The following is a 24,223-nucleotide window of genomic DNA, read 5'->3' as shown; positions in this document are numbered from 1 at the left end:
CGAAGTTTCTTCGTACTGCTCGAACCGAAAATGTTTGCAACCCCCTGGATATTTGGGCAAAATGTATCGTGAATCGAGATCACGCAACTTTAACCCTGAATAGAACGGATATAATACGGTAGCACCATCGGTAGGTAGCTGGAGGGAAGCCGATACAAAAACGACACCGACAAAGTCGTCCTGAACTTAACCAGACCCAGACCAGTTGCTATTAAATCTATGAACGCGAAGGATGCATTCAGCATTTAAGATTAACAATTTCATTAAATAAATGAACCGGTTTGATCTTCATTCTGCAGTCTGTGCGCGCCGCTAATTATACAAAACGGCGCTAGTGCTTTATTGACTCGGTTTTCCACCAAAATGAAAACTCCTCGAGTGTTAATTTGGGAAATTGAGTGATTTAGTGCTTCGATACCCCACCGGTAAGTCGAGGAATGCTCGAGTAGTTTATTTTTAAAACATTAATTAACAATACCTCGTCGGCAGCTGTCGAAATAATGAGGACCCCCAAATCCAGCAGCTGCCTTCTTGGTCAACTAAAAAAAAACGTTCACCTTGAGTCGATTTGTATCTTGCACGGTGATAAAGGTAGCTTCTTACCGGAAATCCTGGCCGGATACGCGTTAAAACCGCTCCATTTTGTTGTTGCAGATATGTTTCAAGTGCGTCCAAAATAAACGCAAGAATGAAATGCGCTCTACAATTTTTAACATGGATATTCCTATTGAAAGCTGTCAGAGGTTACGAAGACCTGGTGGACGAATACGTAAAGCATGTGGGTGAGATGAACAGTATTTCGACTGCGAACCAAAGAATTAGAAATAGCGCGGAAGCGAGGAGGAAATTTAGCCAAAGATTTAGTAGTCATAGAAGGAAGCGCGAAACTGAAGTTAGCCAGTGGACGCACTTCGAGTTTTTGGATCCGAACAAGGATATTTTACTTAAATGGCAGCCGAGGCACCAGGAGATGCTGTTTCGGGTGGAGGCCAGAACGTTGGGATACGTCGGGATCGGTTTCAGTCCCAATGGAGGGATGCAGGGGGCCGACATCGTTTTGGGGTGGATCGATGATCGCACGGGAAGGGCTCACCTTTTGGTATGTACAAAACTTTTACAAAAGTCGACTTCCTTTATACATTTTAATTTCTCCCACGCGAAGAAAGGAGCGTATTATAATTCTTGGCGTAAGAGACGAAGAATTTTGCCGGAAACGGCGACAATTAAAAGAGAACGAGTAAAATTTTATTAGTCAATTAATTATTTTTAAACTTGTGCGTGGTTGGGATACAAACTTGGTGTAAAAAAATTTATATTAATTTTGTGTTACATTTGCATATTTTAAGTTTTATGTTGTACGTAAATCTTAACATGTTTTTTTGGAAGGTGGCACCTTGAAATTTTGGCATTTGCGGCTACTAACAATTTCTGCAATAATCCCTTGTGCGTAAGTGTAACGTAACGTTTTCCGCACTTTAACTCTTTAATTGGCAAGCATCTTGTTTCCGTTTAAGGAAAAACCGGTAGGAAAACGCAATCGGCTCCGACACACTGCTTGATGGATGAGTGTCGAGGCGCCATTCAGCACTCAACGAGATTATTAAATATTGCAATTGATTTGACACGAACAAGTTTTTATAGACGACTTCATTTTTATAGTGGTCATTTCTATAACTGAACAACAAGGACAATTTGGCATATTTCGTGACGTAACAATCGCATGCCACAACAGCAGGTGCGGTCGAGGTATCTTCAAAAAAATCTCGACCGATATTCGGAAAACCTCCCATTTAATGAATATCTTCTGAACGAACATACTGTACACGAACTTCCTGCTCCAAAATGGCATTTTATATGCCTTTGTGTGTTCTCAGATTGTTTAAATTCACAATTGGGCCCGATTGGATTATAGGATTTTTAACTTCTTTTTTCGTTGATGTCGCACTGTGTTTTCATTTTTACTTCCTGTACGCTGGGTTTCCCTTATTAGACATCCATCAATATCGAGCGTATGAAGTCGCGGGGAAAAATCTAGTATAGTAGGATTTTCCTTAGTTTGCACGCACGTCATCACTAAGTATGTTTATATAGCATCATGCAATCATTGGAAGAGAATGCGTATGTAGACAGCCATACAGACAGTGCTGCATTGTGGGTAGGATACCCATTACATCGACGACTATTGACCAATTACTAAAAAAATCTCAAAGGCTTATCACCGTCAAACCCAATTATCCAAATTGAAAAATTTGAAAAGTCGATAGAACTTTGACGATTAGAAATTTGCTGTACAGGCATATTTGAAGCATGAAGGTTTTCCTTTTCTGTCACGGTCGCCCCAATTTACGTGGGCTCTTCCAACGAAATTGAAGCGAGGGAAACAAAACTAGGGTACGTGTCATTATTCAGCTCCCAGGTACGATCATGAAATTAATAAAAACGGCTAGTTGGCACCTTTTCGTTTTCAACAAAATAATTTGCGGGAGAAGCCCGAAATGTTGTACAATCTTAGTTAAAAGTTACTTGATTTCTGGTGTTGGTGAAACTGAAAAATATGATAGTTTCATAAGTGACAACTGTAAAAGGTTATGTTAACAACTTCTTTCTCTACTAAATGGAAATATGCCGAGTTTAACGTGTATATTAACAGTTAATGTAATAAAAGTGTAATATATACAAAACTATTTTAGGTTTAGTTCGACATATACAAATTAAGAGACACTACTTTTGGAAGCGCATACATCCTAAAATTGAATGCCTTAGGAAAGAAGAATATCGTAGAGAGGATTACGTTTTCAATCTGGCAAGGATCGTCTTTTCCGTATCGATTACTCGAATGGGGAAGGGACAACTTTCGCATCTTCCATAGACCGCCTCTTTGTTAGCGACCGCCCATCAACTCCGAACGCCTTTTCTTTATCAGCCGGTCAGCTAACATCGATCGCCTCATCACTCGAAAGGGGAAATGTCATCTTTCGTATCTTCCATAGACCGCTGATTAACTTCGAACGCCTCTGTATCAGCCGGTGACTGTCACCTACCGCATTATCACAGGGGAAGGGACATGAATTACGTAAAATATGTAGAGAAACACATGTATGGTTATACGTCCTTTTTTGAACGTTTATTAAATCGTGGACAAATAGCATAATCTCTTAAGAAATTGAAGTTGGAATGTTGCTCACACTGACCAACTTATAAGTAATATGAAATATAAGTAACATAACCCCACGAATTTCGACGAAATTATGTGGACTTTGTATTAAGATTGTGGAAAATTTAGGGCTTCTCCCGCAATTTCATTGTTGAAAACGTTTAATTAAAATTGCTCTCTAGCTATTTTTATCAATTTCATGATCGTATCTGGGGGGCTGAATAACGTCATGTAACCCAAAGCTGAAGTTTTTGAAGTTTGAAAAATCACCGCGAAAGCAATCAAAACAAAATTACGCAATAAATTATGTAAAAGCTACTGATCTGCAATTTAAAAAATGTGCTGAAGTCTAGTAATGGCCCATCCGAAACTTTTTTGAATTTTTTAAAATGTATATCCCAATGGACTATGGAATTTACTAAAAATACCTCGAAAAATACCTGTTTCACAACCTCGGGACTACTGTAGAAACCCCCGGAAATCGATATGAATGCGAACGAAGTCGTCAAAGTCTATGGCAGTCTTCCGCAATTGGTGATTTCTGTGATAGTCTTTCGAAATCTCACTGATTTCATTGGCAGTCTTTGGAAATCGCAAAATGCACAAGGAAATCCTAGAATTTCCGATGTACCTCGGTCGCGATCTTTTACTGGCAACGTGGACATTATTACTTGGGCATAAAGGAAAACTTTAAAAAAAACATTTTGTTCTTTCGTAATAACAACGCCCGCAGTACGTAGAAGTAGAAGTTGCGAAGCGAATGCAATCTTGACTTCCCCAGACTCACGAGCAGAACCGTTAGTTTCATGCCAAACGACGGACATTTCGTGACACTTTCGAATCTGAGTAGCAGTCGGTGTTTTAATACACAAAAGGGAAGCGAAAATATATAAAAAAATAATTTTGTGCGTAAGAAAATACTAAAGCATAAATATGTTATACACACAACCAGTTACCAGGGGATGTCAGGAGAAACCTTCGTCGGGACAAAAACCCTGACATAGCAATAGCATTTCAATAAATCGGTCATTGCCGCATCCTGTACATAAGGAACAGAATGTTGGTACTAATTGTCGACGAGACATCTCCGCAGGAAGGGTTTTTATCCGCCAACGTCCAACCAAACAGGATTTCAAAACGTGTCGTCGACCCGTATACAAATGTCCGATGATATCCGCCCTCAAAAATAATTCAACGAAACCGACGTCCATGTCGAGCAAAAAATTCCCAATGATTCTAACTCACACGTCCAGGAACCGGGCATAACGGGATCCGTCTCCGAGCAAATCGTTGATTGGTCCAGAACTTCCACGATATAAAAATCATTCTTCTCACACACATCAATTCGTAACAATCTGCTGAATTCATGCCTCCAAAAAGCGAATGAACCAACTTTTCCATCCTGCAACGGAATATCTGCACTGCACTCTGTAGGACATAAGATCTCTGGGACCCACTATTAATCAGCGCACGCACTCTGTTGGTCTGGGTGCCAATCATCAAATATTGTCAAGGTCGCCAAAAATATTGCGACCAAGTAAAGAACTACCCGTCTTGAACTCGGCCTCTAAGTTGATGATCGCGAAATCAAACTTGAAGGTCAACAACTCTTCTATTATTGCACTATTGACACATAATCGAAAAAGCTTGACAACCCAAAAAAACAAACTCTCCAAAGACTGATATCAATTAAAATTAAAAGTGTCTTAATAACCTTACAATACTTGACAGTTGGCAATACTCTCCTGGCGAGTATGATATATAAATAAATGCGTTAAAGACATTTTGGTTCTAGAGTTTGATATACACATTAACTTTTCTAGTGCACGGAACAAATATTCTAGTATTAGTTTTCAACTTTAACCCCAAATTTTAACCGAAACGTATAAAAAGAGTCACCCTCGCATTTGCGAGACATCCCGTTTCCTGAAAGCACCGCGTCGATCCTCTCTAGGGAATGCAATCCCGCAGCAAAATCTCAATCCCGGTATTTGCGGGATCGTTAGATGTTAATCCCGTGGGATCCCGGTATTTCCGGGATCCCGCAAAATTTTAAATAAATCGGCTAATAAGCAATTTTGTGCGGTTAACTTCTGTATTAAAATAAATCGCTAATTATCACAATATTCAACAAAAAAGTACCTTCAGTATAACTAAAAAAAATCACCTGTAAAGTTTAGTGTAAAAAAAGGTAAACTTCTAAAGTACCTCAAAAATCATAGTACATTTTTAACGAAAAAAGTTTAACAATTATTTTAAAAATAACTTCTCCGTTATGCGTTTCATTAACAAAGCAAACAGGGTCCTCCCCTTGGTCGACAAATTCCTCAGTCCCGCAAATCCCGCGGGATCCCGCTCCATTTATGTGCGGGATTAATCCCTCAAAAATGCTGTGGGATCCCGGTATTTCGGGATCCTGCGATCCCGGTATTGCATTCCCTATCTATAACTTTTGATTGAGAAGTCTGATCGAAAAAGTACGAATTGATTTGGATTCTACGCACCCAAATGAATAAGAAAAAGTGTTTTCCCGAGAAATGTTGGTGTAGTCGATTTTTGGTAAAAAAGGAAGGTGCCTTTTTTAGAGCCCCGAAAAAGAAATTGTCTCAGATCGACCCGGAAAAAAAATTTTCTTATAGAATGTGGCCTGTAGAATCCATAATTTCAAACAGTTCCAAGATTGGGCTACTAGTTCAAAAGTTACAGCCCTTTGAATTTTTTTTCGAAATTGGTTTCTAGTCTATAACTTTTGATTGAGAAGTCTGATCGAAAAAGTACGAATTGTTTTGGATTCTACGCACCAAAATTAATAAGAAAAAGTGTTTTCCCAAGAAATTTTGGTGCAGTCGATTTTTGGTAAAAAAGGAAGGTTATACACTGCCTTTTTTTGAGCCCCGAAAAAAAAATTGTCTCAGATCGACCCGGAAAAAAAATTTTCTTATAGAATGTGGCCTGTAGAATCCATAATTTCAAACAGTTCCAAGATTGGGCTACTAGTTCAAAAGTTACAGCCCTTTGAATTTTTTTTCGAAATTGGTTTCTAGTCTATAACTTTTGATTGAGAAGTCTGATCGAAAAAGTACGAATTGATTTGGATTCTACGCACCCAAATTAATAAGAAAAAGTGTTTTCCTGAGAAATTTTGGTGCAGTCGATTTTTGGTAAAAAAAGGAAGGTAATACACTGCCTTTTTTTGAGCCCCGAAAAAAAAATTGTCTCAGATCGACCCGGAAAAAAAATTTTCTTATTGAATGCGGCCTGTAGAATCCATAATTTCAAACAGTTCCAAGATGGGGCTATTAGTTCAAAAGTTTTTGAATTTTTTTTCGAAATTGGTTTCTAGTCTATAACTTTTGATTGAGAAGTCTGATCGAAAAAGTACGAATTTATTTGGATTCTACGCACCCATTTTTAATAAGAAAAAGTGTGTTCCCGAGAAATTTTGGTGTAGTCGATTTTTGGTAAAACAGGAAGGTTATACACTGCCTTTTTTTGAGCCCCGAAAAAAAATTGTCTCAGATCGACCCGGAAAAAAAATTTTCTTATAGAATGTGGCCTGTAAAATCCATAATTTCAAACAGTTCCAAGATTGGGCTACTAGTTCAAAAGTTACAGCCCTTTGAATTTTTTTTCGAAATTGGTTTCTAGTCTATAACTTTTGATTGATAAGTCTGATCGAAAAAGTACGAATTGATTTGGATTCTACGCACCCAAATTAATAAGAAATAGTGTTTTCCCGAGAAATTTTGGTGTAGTCGATTTTTGGTAAAAAAGGAAGGTTATACACTGCCTTCTTTTGAGTCCCGAAAAAGAAATTGTCTGAGATCGACCCGGAAATTAAATTTTCTCATAGAATGTGGCCTGTAGAATCCATAATTTCAAACAGTTCCAAGATTTGGCTACTAGTTCAAAAGTTACAGCCCTTTGAATTTTTTTACAGCCCTTTGAATTTTTTTTCGAAATTGGTTTCTAGTCTAGGTATAACGTTTGATTGAGAAGTCTGATTGAAAATGTACGAATTGATTTGGATTCTACGCACTCATTTTTAATAAGAAAAAGTGTTTTCCCGAGAAATTTTGGTGTAGTCGATTTTTGGTAAAACAGGAAGGTTATACACTACCTTTTTTTGAGCCCCGTAAAAAAATTGTCTCAGATCGACCCGGAAAAAAAATTTTCTTGTAGAATGTGGCCTGTAGAATCCATAATTTCAAACATTTCCAAGATTGGGCTACTAGTTCAAAAGTTACAGCCCTTTGAATTTTCTTTCGAAATTGGTTTCCAGTCTATAACAATTCCTCTCCATTTGTACATCACTTCCGTTTACATAGCATGTAGTCCAATATGTTAGACTACGCACATCATCGAAATTACGGCAAACTACCCGAGTCTTGGATAATATCCGAGACAAAGAAAATATCGTTGCGGCGTAAAAGAATCTTCGTGGTTTGTTCATTTTCTGCTACATTGCCTTCTTCACATAGTTATCATATTGAATCTATCAAAAACGAATTCAAGGGGTTACAATGGAAACGTTCGGATTCGTTCACCGTGTGACCTATTACAGGATGCAGACGTAATTTAAAAAAAAGATATCCTGTTGCAAACAAAAGCTCTAATTTTTATCCCACTTAAACGTGTTCTTAACCATAAAATTTGAATAAAATTGTTTTCTTGTTGAGATTTTTTTGCTTGCTCGCACATAATCTACATAACAAAATGGTTTTGAGGCCTACGAATATCGCAAGTAAATAGATAACCTAACCCTTGTTTAGTTTTAAATAAGAGAAACTCACTTGTGGTTAATCATTCGGATAATTTCAACACGGGTAACGATCCGGAACTATTCCTTTAGGTGGTAGATACGGTACCGTGCAACTTTTCTAAATGTTTATAAACAGATTTTTAATAATTTCTTAAAATTTTCATATTGTATACATACCTATGTTCATATTTCTTCCTCTCATATCCCAGTAAAGATGCAGAATTTATGAAGCCTACGAATGAAGCTAAATGGTACCGAAACGTAGTTCTAGAAATATATTTGCGAGCTTAGTGGCTTTTTGAGTACTTGGAACTTTGAAACCTTCTAGAACACCATCAAGACTTTCTTTTACAAGAACCAAAAAGCCCCGTACTACGCTTATTTAAAAGTTTCTTCTCTTCCTTTAAACTTTCAAATCCTTTTCCTAGCTTTTTAATGACATTAACCAACCAAGTCCACTTTAGCCACCACAAAAACTTTAAAAATGTTTTTTATTCTTAAATAAGCGCTGAGAATAGGAAAGGGGTATTACGCAATTCTTGGTTGGGTTGCATAAAACGAGGTCAAACAAAATGGAGACGCTAAAGGAGCTCAAACCCCCTCAAAATCAATGGAAATATTTCAGAAAATTTCATGAAGTGGACAAACGTGCAGTGTCCGGCATTTTCAAAAAAGTGTGCCAAATGTGGTATGGTCTAAAAACATTCCCCGAAATGTTCCAAAAATGTTTTGAACAGGTTTTTGATTCTATCGAAAGTTGTGAGATTTACATTGGTGATGCTTTGATTTGAGGGAAATTGTTTAATTATGCAGAGAACTAAAGATTATATTGTAAAACTTAATTTTAAAAAGTGCAAATTCGGGATTACTGCTGTTAAGTGTATAAGGAATGTATTTAGTAGAGAAGAATCTAAAGTTAAATGAGGGGGCCATAGCTTGATCTTTTGACTTTCAAAATTAGAACTGCGGATACCGTGTTCAGAATTGCTGTAAAAAATAGCTTTTCTGGAGTTCAAGAAACGTTTAAGGGTCCACTTTGCAGAACCTAGCGGCGGACCTACCTCGTATTTGGGATCATGCATCCATTAGTTATCCACTTTACATTCATGAACTAAGAAGATCATCTTATTTTGGGGAGCTTTGTCTCAAAGGAATAAGGTTATCCTATACAGCTTTAATAATTAACTAGTTAGAGATGCAATTCGCTAACGATAGTTTGTACGTACAGAATTTTCTTTCGTAAATGTAAGCAACACATACTAAATTTCTGTCATTCTCGGAAAACACGCGGTAGCTTATGATTAAACTTTAATTATCCCGCGCTAATTAGTTATTAATGAATAATAATAATTAATAATTAATAAATAAAAAGTAGGCCACTCAATATCGCTGCTTTAAAAGGCGGTAATAGCCGCCATAATGCTAATCTTTTAATGACAGTTGTTGTTCTGGAGGCTTTCAAGGTGTTATAAGAAGTTTTCCTACAAAAGTAATCTCTGAGAATCAAAGCAAGTTTCACAACTTTATAACTGAAAGCCTGTCAAACACGCTCTACGTCGTTGTTATAATATGCAAATGGCTTACATCCCCTTTCTCGCGGTTTACAACCACGAAAATCTTGTTACTTCAGCAAAAAAAAACGTCTTGGCGCCAATGAGCTTTTGCTGCACTTTTAAGCTCAAATTGCAGCCGTATCGATACCGTCACGTATTTATAATGATAGAGCGTGTGTAACATAAGGCGCAGATGTTTCCGTTGGCGTCCCTAACGATATCGACACGAGCTTTGAATCTGAAAGCCATCTGTCTGCTCGAATCGTTATTGAAATTTCCCCGGCGATCGCGTAACGCGAAGGGATTGATTCGTTTACATTACATGATACGCTGACAAAAAAGTTGGGATGACGATTTGTGACTGCGAAATGCGTGTTTCCGTTGCTCCTTTTTTTCGGGGGTTGGTTTTGGACGAAAATCGCGCATTTTGCATACAGTAAGCATAAGGTGTAAGGTCTTATCTCACAAGGAAACAGAGCCACTGGGAATAAAAGAACAATCTTGCATTTTGTTCCTATGTAAAGGAGTTAAACGCTACTCCCTTAGGCTTTCATTTCACTTTTTTGGAAAAGAAATTGAGTTTCACCTTTGAATATAAACTGAATCGGTCCACTGATAGAGGTCGTATTGGAGTAATTAATCAGCCAGATGAAAGCAATCAGCTTGCAGTACCAGAAAATTCGGCCCTTACGATCCAAACTGGGAACCAATATTCTCTACAAATACATAGTGATAGTGATTGTAAAGGGGATCAAAATTAATACTTTCAAAATGTTTCGTTTGCTCTAACCGTGTGAGAATCTCTATTGAACAAATTTTCTGGAAAATGCAAAATTTGTCCGATAGGTATTCTCGCACGATTAGGGCATTGTGCGCGGGTGCACCATCCTGTTGAAAACAACAGTTTTCAACCTTTGTTCTTTGGTGTATGCCGTATATCATTCTATACCTAATAAAAAATGCTACTCAAGTAAAGATGCACTTTTTTGCAGGCCATATAAAAAATAAAATTGATGATGATTGCCCCGAAACGAAACGTTGTTTTAGAAGTCACTCAAGGCTGTCTTGCAGAGCTTAAAAAATGGCAATGAGGTAGTGGTTTTTTCTGTATCTGCTCAAATAACACCAGAAAAAATTATTTTTTATTTTGTTCTGGCATATCTTCGAAAACAATCGGAATTTTCTGATTTCCTTTACTCCATTTTTCCATTCGCGCAATTTCTATTCTTCAGATTCGTTGGATTCTTACATTTCTTGAGATCATTTAGTTGGTTCAGATGTATCAAATTGTCTGATCCTTCAAGTCTTATTGTTCCGATCCTACAGCTATTGAGATCTCTTCCAGTATTCGTATTCTTTAAAGTCTCCCATTTCATTGGATGTTTGATATTCTTCAGTTTTTGGTTATTTGTATTATTCATTTTTGTTATTCTATAGATTCCACGTGTTCTTCGAAGCCTTCCAATTCTCTAGTTTTTTTTTCATTTCTACAGATTCCTTCTTTCTTCTCTTCGACTGCGTCCGATTGCTTCCATTTCTTCGCTTATTGCAATTTCAGTCTCGCGGTAGATCGAAGAGATCAAGTACCTAACACATCGTTATAACTTTTGGTGTCTCAAAATTATATTAAATCTATCTTAAAGGAAAATAAAGACAAACTCACTGTTCTATTAGTTACTTGTTGCTTACTGATCAAGAGAGAGAATAATTGAAGGCACACGAAAAAGAAAACGAGGAATGTACGGCACACGAAGAATCCAAAAGTCCGTAGAATGTTAAAAACTCCTAGTGAAGGACGAAACCCAAAAATGTGAGAAATTTCTATAATACGAACACTTGGAAGAATCCGAAGAATTTTCTGACCCTGAAGAACCTACACAATTCTAAGAACCTTAGAATTTCATAAGTTGGAAGAAAAAAAATCCGAGCATTCTCAAAAATATGTAGGTTTTAATCGATTTAAACGCGTGAAATTGGAGAATGGAAAAAATTGCCGAAGAGGTAGACGGGTTCAAAACACCTGAAGAATTTAAGGAGTCTTTGTTGAAACTTCCCTTCGTTTAACAAATTTTTTAAATTCTGAACGTAAACGTAGACTTTTTGTTAGAAACTTTTAACGTAATCTCAAATGAAATGGCCACTTCATTTTTTAATGACAATATACATACAAACTGGGCAATAATGAACCCTTGAATTAGGCTGATTGGAATATTGGAATTACGGGATAAAAATACAATTCTTGAACAAAAATGAATCTTGAATCTACATCACATTCAATAGGTTCTTCAATTCTTACATTATGTTATTATGTTATGTTTTATAATTTTATAATTGATTCAATTAATCTAATTAAGCAAAGCTTTACGTTAAATTTTATACAAATTCTTTCTACAGTAAATCTTAAAGGTATTTCAATGTTTAATTTGAATACTTTAACAAAAATAAATAGAACATTGGACTACAGGTTTCTTCTTTCCTGGAAATGATTTATTCTTTGCATCTACTTACAGCTTTATAGTACAAATGTTACAGATGTTACGATAACGATGTTATAAATGCTACAGATGTTATAGATGTTACAGATGCAGAGGTTACATATGTTACAGATGTACAGAATTGTTACAGATAACGAATTCATCTGGTAATGGGTATTAATCCAAAGGGAATTTTTTCCTTGATTACAATGACTCGATTGCGGTGGTTAATTTCCCTTGTAAGTGGAAATAATTTCTAAGACCTTGATTTGCATACACTCAGTTTTTAGTGAACATTATTACTTGCCCCAAATTCTACTTATAATTATGACTCCAACAATGGCCCAGGTTAAACTGAGTTTATTATTGAAATTATCGAGTTTTAGTTATAATTTCCCCACGTTTATGTACTATTTTATTAAACATCCCCCAACAATTTAATATTCTACGAACCCGACGCAGTTTTTTTAACGCGTAATGAGGAATAGGCTCGGTCCACGCATTTGCTTCCGCGGCCTTTATTTATTTAGGGCTTCAACTCGTCACTTTTAGAATTTTAAATTTACTGTTCAGTAATTATAATACATTCTTCATTAGAACGCCATTTCTCAGATTAATAACTTACGAAAGAATTCTAAAATTCCCTTAAAATCCCCCAATCTCTCCCCGATGGCTGAGAGACTTCATCTATCTCTTCATTCTAACTCTGAATGGTCCTCCTATTTTTACTAAGTAAATTTCGTATGCCCACAATGACGAATGAACTTCAAAATACCGGCTTCAGTGGTAGAGCGTTGGACTATAAATCCGGAGGTCGGGTGTTCGAACCTGGGTTGAGGAGAATTTTTCATCTGTGGCAGAGATGGGAATTACCTTACACCAGTTTCAAACATTCTGCCGGCTACTCCGAATTAGGTTTTCGTGCAGTTTTCCTAATTCGTAAGGTAAATACCGGAGTAGTATAGAACAAGGCATCTCTAAAAAAGCATTATGCGGGTCACTCTGTAATTGGGGGCAATCCTGTTGAGGGCCCAGAACAAGAGTGGGATAATAAATAATAATAAATAAATAATAAAATGGCAATGCTATTTCCTAGTGTCTTTTTTCTTACCAATTCCGAACGACTCAAAAATGAAAGGATCACCAACGACATCCTTAAAGTAGGCCTCTTGGGCAAGTGCCAGCGTTTTTTTCCATTTTTCGTAGGCTCCCTGAAACTCTACAATCAGAACACTGTTCAGGCACCTCGTCGAAGTGTCTTCAACCCCTGGTATCGAGTCCTTTCACATCTCTTTTGAGCGGGAAAACAAAAAACTCACTTGGAACCAGGTCGAGGTTGCGATTGGTTTGCGTTGTTGTTTCGAGCCAAATCTTGGCACACTACTGGTGACGTGTGACGTATGAGTGCATTTCACGGGAGAGAATTCAATCGTGGGCGATCTCTTGTCGAACTCGCTTCATTAATACTCCCCACTACTCGTAGTAAACTATACTGATCCGCGCGCCCTCTTCTATCCAAAGAAATATCACTCCGGATTCATTCCGATCGCACCTCGTATATCCCTCTTAAAAGGGATGTAATGCTATCTCTACGCTTGCTATCTAGATACGAAAACCAAATAAGATCAAAAGCCCCTGCGTAAGAATGACTAATATTTCGTTTACTCCAATCAACCAAATAAATTCTTTGGATTATCATGAACAAGATTTGTTTGAACTTTGACATTTTTACAGCTTTAAAAATTACTCCTACGAGAAAATTAAAAAAAAATCATATCCATACTAATGCCCCCGTTGCGCGCCTAAGAGTTATAAAATGCTTTTAAGATTTGGCAAGCGAAAAATGCCGAGGTGCAGGTGCCGGTCCTGCGTAGGATACTGTTACAGTAAATTTCCTGCAGAAGGAAATGAAGAGGACAATTACGTGTAGGGAATCGTTGGGTACCGTTCTGTAAGCCCCCAGGTAGGGACTGAAGCGTGGCCGGTTTCCTGACCACGTGAGAGTGTCTGAGTCTGCAAAACCAAATGTTCACCCCATGTATAGGGGTGGGTGAAAATCAATTCTAGAGATTTTTTTGGGAAATACTACCCCAGGGGTTAACCGACGTGCTGGACTCGACAAAACGCTGCCATGATCTTGACGAGGTCTTCAACTGAGGCACCTCGTGTGTCCATCGCCGAGGAGGTCCAAAGCGGCGACTTTGAATTAAAATCACCTGCTGATTCTGCTTCTAGCATTAGGTGGTACAAAAACAACAATTTGGTTTTTAAACATATCTTTACCTACATGAATTTGGTTATATCCTGTGAAATAATGCACTTTTTAGGTGGTTGCTACAGGGATGCACCTGCCGCCAAACGCTCCCCTCGCTTTCTAAATCGTGATCCCCTTATAATTTTGTATTTACTCCCCTAGAGACAATGTTTTGTGTTGGTTTAATTACCAAAACGATTACACAAACGAACTAAAAATGCAGAAATTGTTTCCGCAGTGCAACCGAAGACAAGGGTTGCATTTTTAAAATAGTTTTTCCATTTACTATACGTTCCTGCTGGAAATTAGATCCCCGCACGTCCAGCACCTGTCTTACGGACATTTGCATATAACGTAATTACCACAAGCTGACTTTTTAATGAAACGAATACGTAATCACGACCACACATTTTCCCTTAAATTTATGAAAATCTTTCAGGATTGTCACGGAGGCAGCAAGGACCAGGGCAGCGCGCCGATAAGGGACGAAATTAACAACTACCGATTAATGGCCGGAATTCAGAATGGCACCCATACAATAATCGAGTTTCGAAGAGCCCTTGACACCTGCGATTCGGATGATTACACGTTAGGGGTGAGTATCTCTAATTGTACCGCAGAGATTAGAATGTCATCCTTCTTATCGACGTTGTAAGGGACCGGAAATATATACTCATGGGAAATCAGTATAGGTATAGGTAGGCGTCATGCTTTTGATATATTTTTTGTTAACGTTTCAGAATCTTGACGTACGTATCGGAGATGATTTTATTTCTCATTTTTCACGTTTTAAATTTGATGCCGAAATGGAAAATCGCAATCAATTTCACGTGCGCCGCTAATGAGTATGTTTACTATTATGATATACCGACCGAGATTTGCGAAAGGGAAGGTCAGACGGAAATGGGGGTTCGTAAATTGATTTGAATGTCGGCTAATTTTAAATGTGCTAATGGATACTTATTTATGTAATTTCCTTTAAAAATATCCGGAGCATGTGGTTTCGTAAACATTTACTAGTCTGGATACGGATCTAATTCAAACCAAACCACGTGAAGTAGGAAACGGTCTCGAAAGACGGAACTTTAATTTTTTACACAGGAAATCACTACGAAATACGTATCTTCAAAAGTCTGTTGAGATGAAGTAGTTTTTAAGAGTTTCCAAATGAAGAAATTCTTTCTCGTGCATACTTGGGGCAACAAATTAAAATTAAAAGTTTCAAGTGAAAATTTTAGTAACATCTTGAAAGTTGAAAATCACTACTTGAAACTGTTGCATTTAAAGTTCCATATTAAAAAACTTGGTTTGAAATTTTATTTTGTAATCACAATTCACAACTTGAAATATTTTTGTGCAGTTTTAAGCTGCATCTACTTGAAATTATTGCTTTTACAGTTACAACTGAAAAGAATAGATTACAGTTGTGAATTGCTTGCAAACTTCAGGTTTGAATCTCTTTTCTCTTCCTCTACTTGAAATTGGTTTTATGACGGTCATTACGCCGCAAGTTTTAAGCGTCCAATTTGAGATTATTATGTTTTTCGTGCAATTTTTAACTCTTCAGTTTTTAAAATTGCACTTTAGGCTATTCCTTGCACAGCCTTCTCGCCAAAAAGAATTTAAAACTGTAGATTTTAAATTTTCTATGGAAATTGTTTGCCGTTCCATTAAAAATTCCTCTAATGGTTTAAACATTTCAAGTATAAAATTTCTTTCCGTGGTCTCTGCTTAAAAATTATTTCTTGTGCGGTCTTGCTGCCCCAAATTTTGAAATTAATGGTTTCCAATTGAAATTTAAAGCAACAAAGGTCTATCAAATCCCAAGCCTTTCTTGCTACACATCTTCTAGAAGAAGTGACACCCCTGGGGAGGATAAGGTATTCTTATTTCTAAATTGATTATCCTTTGAGAAACACTAAGAAGAACATAAGAATTCAACCACCGATTTTGGGATTCTTCATCAAAAACTTTTCTTACTTACCACTGCAAGGGGTGATGCTTTTGTTGTGATTAAATATTCTCATATTTAAAATACTTATCCATTTCTAAAATTCACTAGCAACGCTAAATAAAGGACGGGCCATCCTGTATGTGTAAAGTTTTAATTTAGTTAAAATCTGGAGGACTTTTTTACAAATAAGCACGGAATTCGTCATATCGGAATTTATAATTTTAGTATCTATTTGTCCTTTTTGGTTTTGTTTTTAATTGCTTAGTTTCTTGTCTATATTATATTATTATTATTGCAAGTATCATAATATCGACCTAATATAAATCGTTAATTTTTTGTTATTTGCGACCTTTTCAACTAACTATACATGCGAAATAAGATGGCTCTATAGTAGGCGGGGGACACTTTGAGTACTCTTATTTCAAAAGTAATTTTAGAAAACTATTCGACAACACCAAAAACCCCCAGATATCAAATTTCATCTAAATCAGAATATTTTTTCGCACCCTCATTCAGGGGTGCTCTCTTTCGTGGTAAGAATTTTGAAACATTTTTTGCAAAATCGGAAAGGACATACCTATTGAAATACGTGCCAAGAGTCTTTGTAACTCTTATGGTTTCTGAGAAAAAAACTCGAAAAAAATTAAAGAAGATATGCAAATTTTACCACGTTTTTGAGGATGGGTCCCAAACGAACACGTTGGACCCTGGGTTTATTTGGAAAAAGTGCTTGTTTTGATCCCCTCTATCATCCAATTTTTTACATATACTTTTATGTAACACCCTCCATAGTGATTTTTCTTTTAGATCGATGGCAACCTGAAATATTGGAGGTACGAATTCAGCCTCCATACGTTTAAAAAATACGTAATGTTTAGTGTCAGTCTTTTTTACTCAGCGCTTATTCACTGCAAACGATGGGGATCCAATACTCAAATTGTTTAATCCTTTTAGATGTTTCACAAGCAACCCTAAATAAATGGATAGAAAAATTCAACCCTCACTCATTTTATAATTACGTAAATTTTATTGAAAATGTTTCCTTCTGGGCACTTATTTACTGCAGGGGGGTGACACATTTGGGGGAATCACATACTCTTAATTTTTCATTGGTTATACTTTCAGAGGGTTTACTAGCAACCCAAAAATAAATTGAAAAAGAATTCAACCCCCTCCGTTGTTTTAGAAGTACGTAATTTTTAAAATTCCTTTGAGAGTACACCTTCAAGGGAAGGGGTAACATCCTTGAAGAGGACAATTCCCATTATTTTTATATCAATTATCCTTTTAGAAGGTTCAATAGCAACCCTAAATTATGGATATAATAATTCAACCCCCATCCGTTTTGAAATTATGTAACTTTCAATGAAAGTTCTTTCCTATTTACCACTTACCCACTCAAAGGGGAGAATATACGATTATTTTTAGATTTCATCATTTTAGATGGTTTACTAACACCCCTAAATAAATGCGTTGAAGGCTTCAACCCTCCTCTCTTTTGTAATTATGTAAATTTTAGTGAAAATCCTTTCCTATTTACTACTTATCCACTCAGAGGGGAGAATATACGTTTATTTTTAGAGTTCATCATTTTAGATGGTTTACTAACACCCCTAGATAACTGTGTTGAAGGCTTCAACCCTCCTCTTTTTTATAAATTTTAGTGAAAATCATTTCGTACTAAGCACTTATTCACAGCAGTGTATTTTAGAGGATCACATACTGTTATTTTTAGTATGATTACCTACCTTTTTAGATGGTTAACTAGGAACCCCATTTAAATAAGAAATAAGAATTCAACCCCCATTAGTTCTGGACATACGCAATGCTCAGGGAAAACATTTTCTTTCTTACCACTTGTTCACTGCAAGGGATGACACTTTTCAGGGGTTCAAGTTCCCCTATTTTTAGATAAATTTTCCTTTTAGAGAGTTCACTATCAAGATTTCAACTCCCATTAGCTTTGTAAATAAATACATAATGCAAAGGATGACATTTTTGAGGGGATCAAATACTCTTCACCAGCCCGTTAGTACGAGAGGTATTGGCTCCTTTGGAGGGGTCGATTACCTTAATTTTTATATTACATATTTTTTTAGAGGGAACCCTAAACTATGGATATAAGAAATACCCCCATTCGCTTTGAAATTACGTAACTTTCTACTAAAGTCCTTTCTTATTTAGCACTTATGCGCTCACAGGGGATCAAATACTCTATTTTAGATTGATTATCATTTTAGCATAATGAAATGTGTTGAAGGCACCCCCCCCCCCCATCCGCTTTGTAATTTTAATGAAAATCATTTCTTACTCACAGCAGTGTATGACACATTTTAGAGAAGCAAATAGGTACCATTATTTTTATTTTGATAACCTTTTTAGAGGGCTAACTACCAACCCTATTTTAATAGAAATAATAATTCGACCCCCATGCGTTTTGAAAATAAGTAATGTTCAGTGAAAATCTTTTCTTTCTTAGCACTTGTTCACTGCAAGGAATGGCACTTTTTAAGGGATCAAATACGGATGGAATCTATGCTAGCCAAAGCAAATTTTTTTTTAAATCCTTTTATATGTTTCACAATCAACCAATAAATGGATAGAATTCAACCCTCACTCGTTTTGTAATTACGTAAATTTTAATATTTTTTCTTACTGAGCACTTATTTCTTGCACGGGGGACACATTTTAGGAGATGAGATAATTTTTGATTGATTAGCCTTTTAGGCAACCCAAAATAATCGGAAAAAAGAATTCAACTCCCCTCAGGTTTGGAGTACGTAATTTTTAATGACAATCCTTTTGAGAGTACACATTCAAGACAAGAAGTGGCACCCTTGAAGGGGTCAATTAGCTTTATTTATATTGGTTATCCTTTTAGGGGGTTCAATAGGAACCTTAAATAAAAATTCAACCCCATCCCTTCTGAAATTATGTAGTTTTCAATGAAAATCCTTTCCTATTTATCACTCAAAAAGGTAACATTTTTGAGGGGAGCATATACTTTCATAACTTTCTTATTTTGTTTGAAATTTTAGCCATAGATTCTCCTAGTAAAAGCAGACATATCGCATATAGTAAAAAAACAGATGTGTGCATGCGCAGACTGAACAATGCCAACTTTGTTGCTTCTAGTAAAAACAAACATATCGCATATAGCATAAACGAAATGTCGCATGCGCAAGATTTTGTTGTTATTTTTTAACGCATTTTCCAACAAAGTTGGGTGCGCTATTGCAGTCACTTGCTCCGTCCGTCGGTCTGTCCGTCTGAGGCCTTAACCACTCCTACAGTTTTCCTTATTTAGTTCTTTTTTTTTCAGTTCGGTATCTTATAGCTCTGGCATCTGTCCCAAGAAGAATCTTAACGATTAATGTGCGCATGTGCTTCCTGCTCAATGCTGACTTTGTTATATATGAACAAACATTGTTGAAATTTTAATACAGGTGCTACTAGTAAAGGCAAACATATCGCATATTGTAAAAATCATTAGCAGATTGCGCGATGTCAACTTTTTTTTTTACTTTTTTGACATATTAGTCATAGCGCACATCGCTATGGCCTTTTGGATAGTACCGAAGTTCATTCTTGATGGAGCTCCTTTCTTAGGCTATTAGTTATTAACATTCTTATGTATTTTTTTTGTTAATTGCCTGATAAAGACATTTCGTATTATTATCCGTATCGGAACTACGCAATTTTTAATAAAAATCATTTCTTATTTAGCACTTATCCTCTACAAGAGGTTGTACTCTGGTTTATTTCTCCTTTTGGAGGTAAATTAGATGGATGTAGAAATTCGACACCCTTCGGTTCTGAAATCCCTGAGCACTTATTTATTGTAAGGGGATCAAATACTATATTTTTTGGTTGATTGTACTTTTAGAGGATTCTTCAGCAGCCCTAAATAAATAAATATAAAAATTCAACCCCTATCCGTTTTGAAAGCACGTAATTACTTAACCACTACATCCATGACGGAATTAAATACTCTTGTGGATTTATTAACCCTTTAAAGCAGTATATCCCAAACTATGGATGATGGGTCGCGAGCGACTATTGAATGGGCCCTGATGGCCCCTGTATCAAACATAAAAATAGGAAGTGATAAAGATTGAAACATTTTTTAGGTGGGTCGGAACCCAGTTGGGACCGCTGCTTTAAAGGGTTCCTTAGCCCAAGTGTTCAACCGTTTGAAATTACGTAATTCTTAATTAAAATCGTTCCTCAATTGGGACTGATTTTATAACGAAGGAGGTATTTTCTTTTTCACCAGGATTATAATGAAATAGCATATTTATTTTTAATAGGCTGTGGTCTTACACCACAATTCTAACATAATTAATCTCATTCTCCACTGATCATCTCCCCGAGAAGTTGGAAAGATAGATTCTACTGGGTTAGTCGTAGACTAGATATTAAAATAGGTGAAAACAACGTTCCAACCTACCAATCTGAAACGCTATAATTAGATTGTCGTGTAATTTGATATAAAAATAAGACAGGTCCCTGAAAAGTGTGTGTTTCATATTCAGGTAGGCTTTATGTCAACTGTATCTCATCGTGCCATTCATTTCAGTCTCACACAATACGTATGATATGGGCACTGCACGATAAAGATCCCCCAACAGGGGCAGAAATGGTCTATCACGGCGAAAGAAGAGGAACGCAAAGTATTCATTTGCTAAGCCCGCCGCGTATTACAAAATCAGATAACTCGTACCAAGTGCGGCAGTGGGACGTGGCATTAAAGCAAGTAAGTTTTTTGTATTCGCATCCTAATTTACATTTCATTTTTAAAACCCCACGCCCCATTAATTCAAATCCGGATTTGCTTTAAACGCGCCCTCGTCGAAAATATTATGCTAAGAGCGTATCCAGCGCGATTTTTTTTTCACTTCGACAGATTTGTGTCATGAATAACAAAATCCGGTCAATTTTCAGTTCGAGGTGAAAGACGATACGACGTATTGGTGTAAAATATTCAAAGCGCCCTCGCTTCAGCAGAAACATCACATTGTAGGCTACGAGCCGTTAATTGGAGGCAACCACACGTCGTTTATCCATCATATGATCCTGCACGAGTGCGAAATTCAATACAACGTGCCCAACATTAAGAAATGGGAGGAGTACGCTAAGGACGCCGGGCGTCCGTGCTACGGCCCGGACATGCCCAATGAATGGGAAATATGCTTGACGCCTCTAGTCGCTTGGGCTGTCGGATCAAAAGGTAATAGTCCATCGTAATTCGATCCGCCACCCGATCAGAACTTGTCAATAGGTGAGAACGTACCGAAACACGTCGGACTTCCGCTCGCGCCTAAGACACCGACGTACTACATGCTGGAGGTCCATTTTGATAATCCTTCAATGAAACGGGCTGTGGATACGTCGGGACTGCGACTTCATTACACGCATAAATTAAGGCCGAACGAAGGTGGATTTTTGGTAGCAGGTGTTACAATATCGCCTCTACAGCTTATTCCTCCCCAACAGCTCGAGTATAAATCAGGAGGATATTGCAGTATGGATTGCACGCGTGAGGTTTGTGGTGCCTTAAGGCGCTATAATTACTTATGCGATTAGCGTGTTTACAGGTCCTGCCTAGAGACGGTGTTAATGTTGTATCGGTTTTGTTGCATTCGCATTTGGCTGGCAGGAGGTTGAAGTTGAGGCATATTCGAGGGGATAAGGAGCTGGCACCTATTGCTCAGGTATGTAGCATTCATTTTTAGCGCATTTTTGCAAATTTATTTGTAAAAAGTAGCTTTTAATCTCACTTTGGCTGGCTGGCTGGCTGCAAATGTGGGCGCGTAGAAGAACTCTTGTAGAAAGGCAACGGGTTACGTGTATCTACAGGGCCGTGAAATTTGTCAACCTTAGGGACATGGCTACATGATGTGGGGTTGGCGACATCTGGGCGTCATCCTCGAGCGTAGTATACTAACGTGAAGGTTTTTCAGTTTTTTCCTATCTTCTACTACAGTTTTGGTCCGATTCTTTTCAAATTGGTGTCGGCGGAAAGATGTTGTAAACGCGCACAACTCCTGCGTGGCGGAATTTTGTTTTTTGTCCTAGGGGCGAAATTAACGACCTTTTGCGAGGCGCGCGCGCGTCTCCGAGAAGTAGTCAACTTCGGGCGCCTTTTACCTTCCGTTGCGAACTCACGCGGTTTAAAGTTTCGTAAATCTCGAATCGCTGTCTCTCTTTCTCGTGTCGCCAATAGAAGTGAATAGCGGGTGAACGGGACGTCGGAAGTGGCTACCGTCAAAGGGAATGTGGTAGCCCCCGACCCGATTTTAACTTTAAAAGCGAATTGCGGGTGCACGCGGAAAGTGGGAAACGGTTAGTGAATGTAGTAGCCTTCGACAAGATCTGTTATTGATGGTTGAGTCGAAAGTGGCTAATAGAATACTGATCTGCCACACAAAAATGCGCTGAAGTCCCTTCGATCTCACACGAGGACTTTGATAATTTTTATGTATTGGACAACATTTTTGAGTAAAAATGAGTTTTTTTTTTCATTTGAAGCAAACAGAGCAATCTGAGTTTGTTTCCATTTGATACAACCAAACAATCTACACACAATTGTTTCTGTTGCAGGATGACAATTATGACTTCAACTACCAACAGGCCAGGACCTTATCGCACGAAGTCAGAATTCTACCGGGCGACGGCCTAATCACCGAATGCACCTACTCGACTATAAACCGCAAACTGCCGACCCTAGGCGGTTATTCCACCAGAGAAGAAATGTGCCTAGCTTTCGTTCTCCATTATCCGCGCACTCAACTAGCCGGATGTTACTCGATGCCGCCAATAAAGTACTTCTTCGACAATTTGGGCGTCAAGGAATTTTACGAGAAGAACATGAGCTTGATCGAAAACATGTTTTTGCACGGACTGTAAGTGTGCGCTTCCCCTTACCTTCCGCGATTCTAAACCTTGTTCCAGACCGGAGACACCCGCTACCCCGCAGGTGCCTTCAACGTCATTATTTCCGCCGTACAAGCCGGGCGATGAAAACTCACTGGAGGCGAACGAAAAGGCGATCATCGCCCTGAAGAACGCACGCGAGTTCACCGAGGGGGATACGAGCGGAGGACTGGGACCGCTCGATCAGCTCGTTATTAAAGAACCTCTCGAATTTCAGAACAAGACCTTTATGTCCCATCTACAAAGCTTGCCCTACAACGAGTCACTGCTGACCAGGCGGATTGAGGAGTACTTCTACTCAGGGTTGCACCTCACCTTCTGCCGTAAGAGGGACGACACGTTGGCAATGGTAAGCTCGTCAACCACTTACACCCTTAGCAATCCCGACTGTTTGCAGGCGGAGAAAGTGGAACGTTTCCCCAACTTCACCGCTTACGCCGAGAACGGTACGACGATACAGTGCAGCTATAGACAAAAATCGTACCACTCGCACTCTGCCAAATTCCACAATGTCGCCCGCGTTATCGCGCTGTCTGTCCTAGCCTTTATATTGTGATGTATATAAAATTAATATAATCGAACTAATTTATTGGACGTTTGTGTTGTGTCTTATGTACGAGTGTGTATGTTGTTTGTTGTATATAGGTATCTCTGATTTTTTGAAACACCTACGCTGTGAAATTAGTTTTAGGCTTTTTTGTGTACCTTTCTACGTTTTACCACTAAAAAAATAAAGATTAATGTCTCCGTCTCGACTACAATTTTATATGCATATATCGCGCCTCTCTTCTGCAGAGAAAAGGTGGGAAATGTTAGAAAGAGACGCGATGGGTGTTCGAAGCATCGTAAAGTAGAAGGGGGCGAAGCAAATGCAGTAGAAGAGTTCCAAGATTCCGCGACGAAGCAAGGAAAGAAGTGAATAGGGTGTGAAAGAGACAATGGTTGAGCAAGGATGTAGAGAAAGCGTTTTTCGTCCGGAAAACCTCAAAGTGGAATCCTAAAGATAAGAATAAGAAATGGAAAGATCCTAAACGCGTAAACGAGACGAGGGAGTGATGAAAAATGAGGGGGTGTAAGGAACGCCATGAAAACCTAAGGGGAAAAGAAGGAAGCGTGATTGAGATTTGAAGCAAACC

General features: G+C 37.8%; 1 protein-coding gene across 2 annotated transcripts; it reads left to right on the top strand.

Annotated features, from left to right (window-relative positions):
* The first annotated feature begins 204 nt into the window (after window positions 1-204).
* Window positions 205-23,842, top strand: LOC116179748 (MOXD1 homolog 1). Of its 2 annotated transcripts, none has more exons than XM_031499568.1 (10): window positions 205-425; window positions 655-1,099; window positions 14,637-14,792; window positions 20,731-20,907; window positions 21,096-21,381; window positions 21,433-21,695; window positions 21,749-21,865; window positions 22,755-23,056; window positions 23,106-23,436; window positions 23,485-23,842. In XM_031499568.1, the coding sequence occupies exons 2-10, from the start codon at window positions 689-691 to the stop codon at window positions 23,641-23,643; spliced, it is 2,202 nt and encodes a 733-aa protein (XP_031355428.1). In that variant the 5' UTR covers window positions 205-425; window positions 655-688; the 3' UTR covers window positions 23,644-23,842. The 2 variants fall into 2 exon arrangements, with proteins under 2 accessions (XP_031355428.1, XP_031355429.1); XM_031499569.1 differs by lacking the exon at window positions 205-425 and adding an exon at window positions 486-591.
* The last annotated feature ends 381 nt before the right edge of the window (window positions 23,843-24,223 follow it).

This window comes from Photinus pyralis, unplaced genomic scaffold, assembly GCF_008802855.1.
Source record: "Photinus pyralis isolate 1611_PpyrPB1 unplaced genomic scaffold, Ppyr1.3 Ppyr1.4_LG8, whole genome shotgun sequence".
In the NCBI taxonomy this organism is placed as follows: Eukaryota; Metazoa; Arthropoda; class Insecta; order Coleoptera; family Lampyridae; genus Photinus; species Photinus pyralis.
Note: the sequence above shows the minus strand (reverse complement) of the source record. Positions and strands in the feature narration are given on the sequence as shown.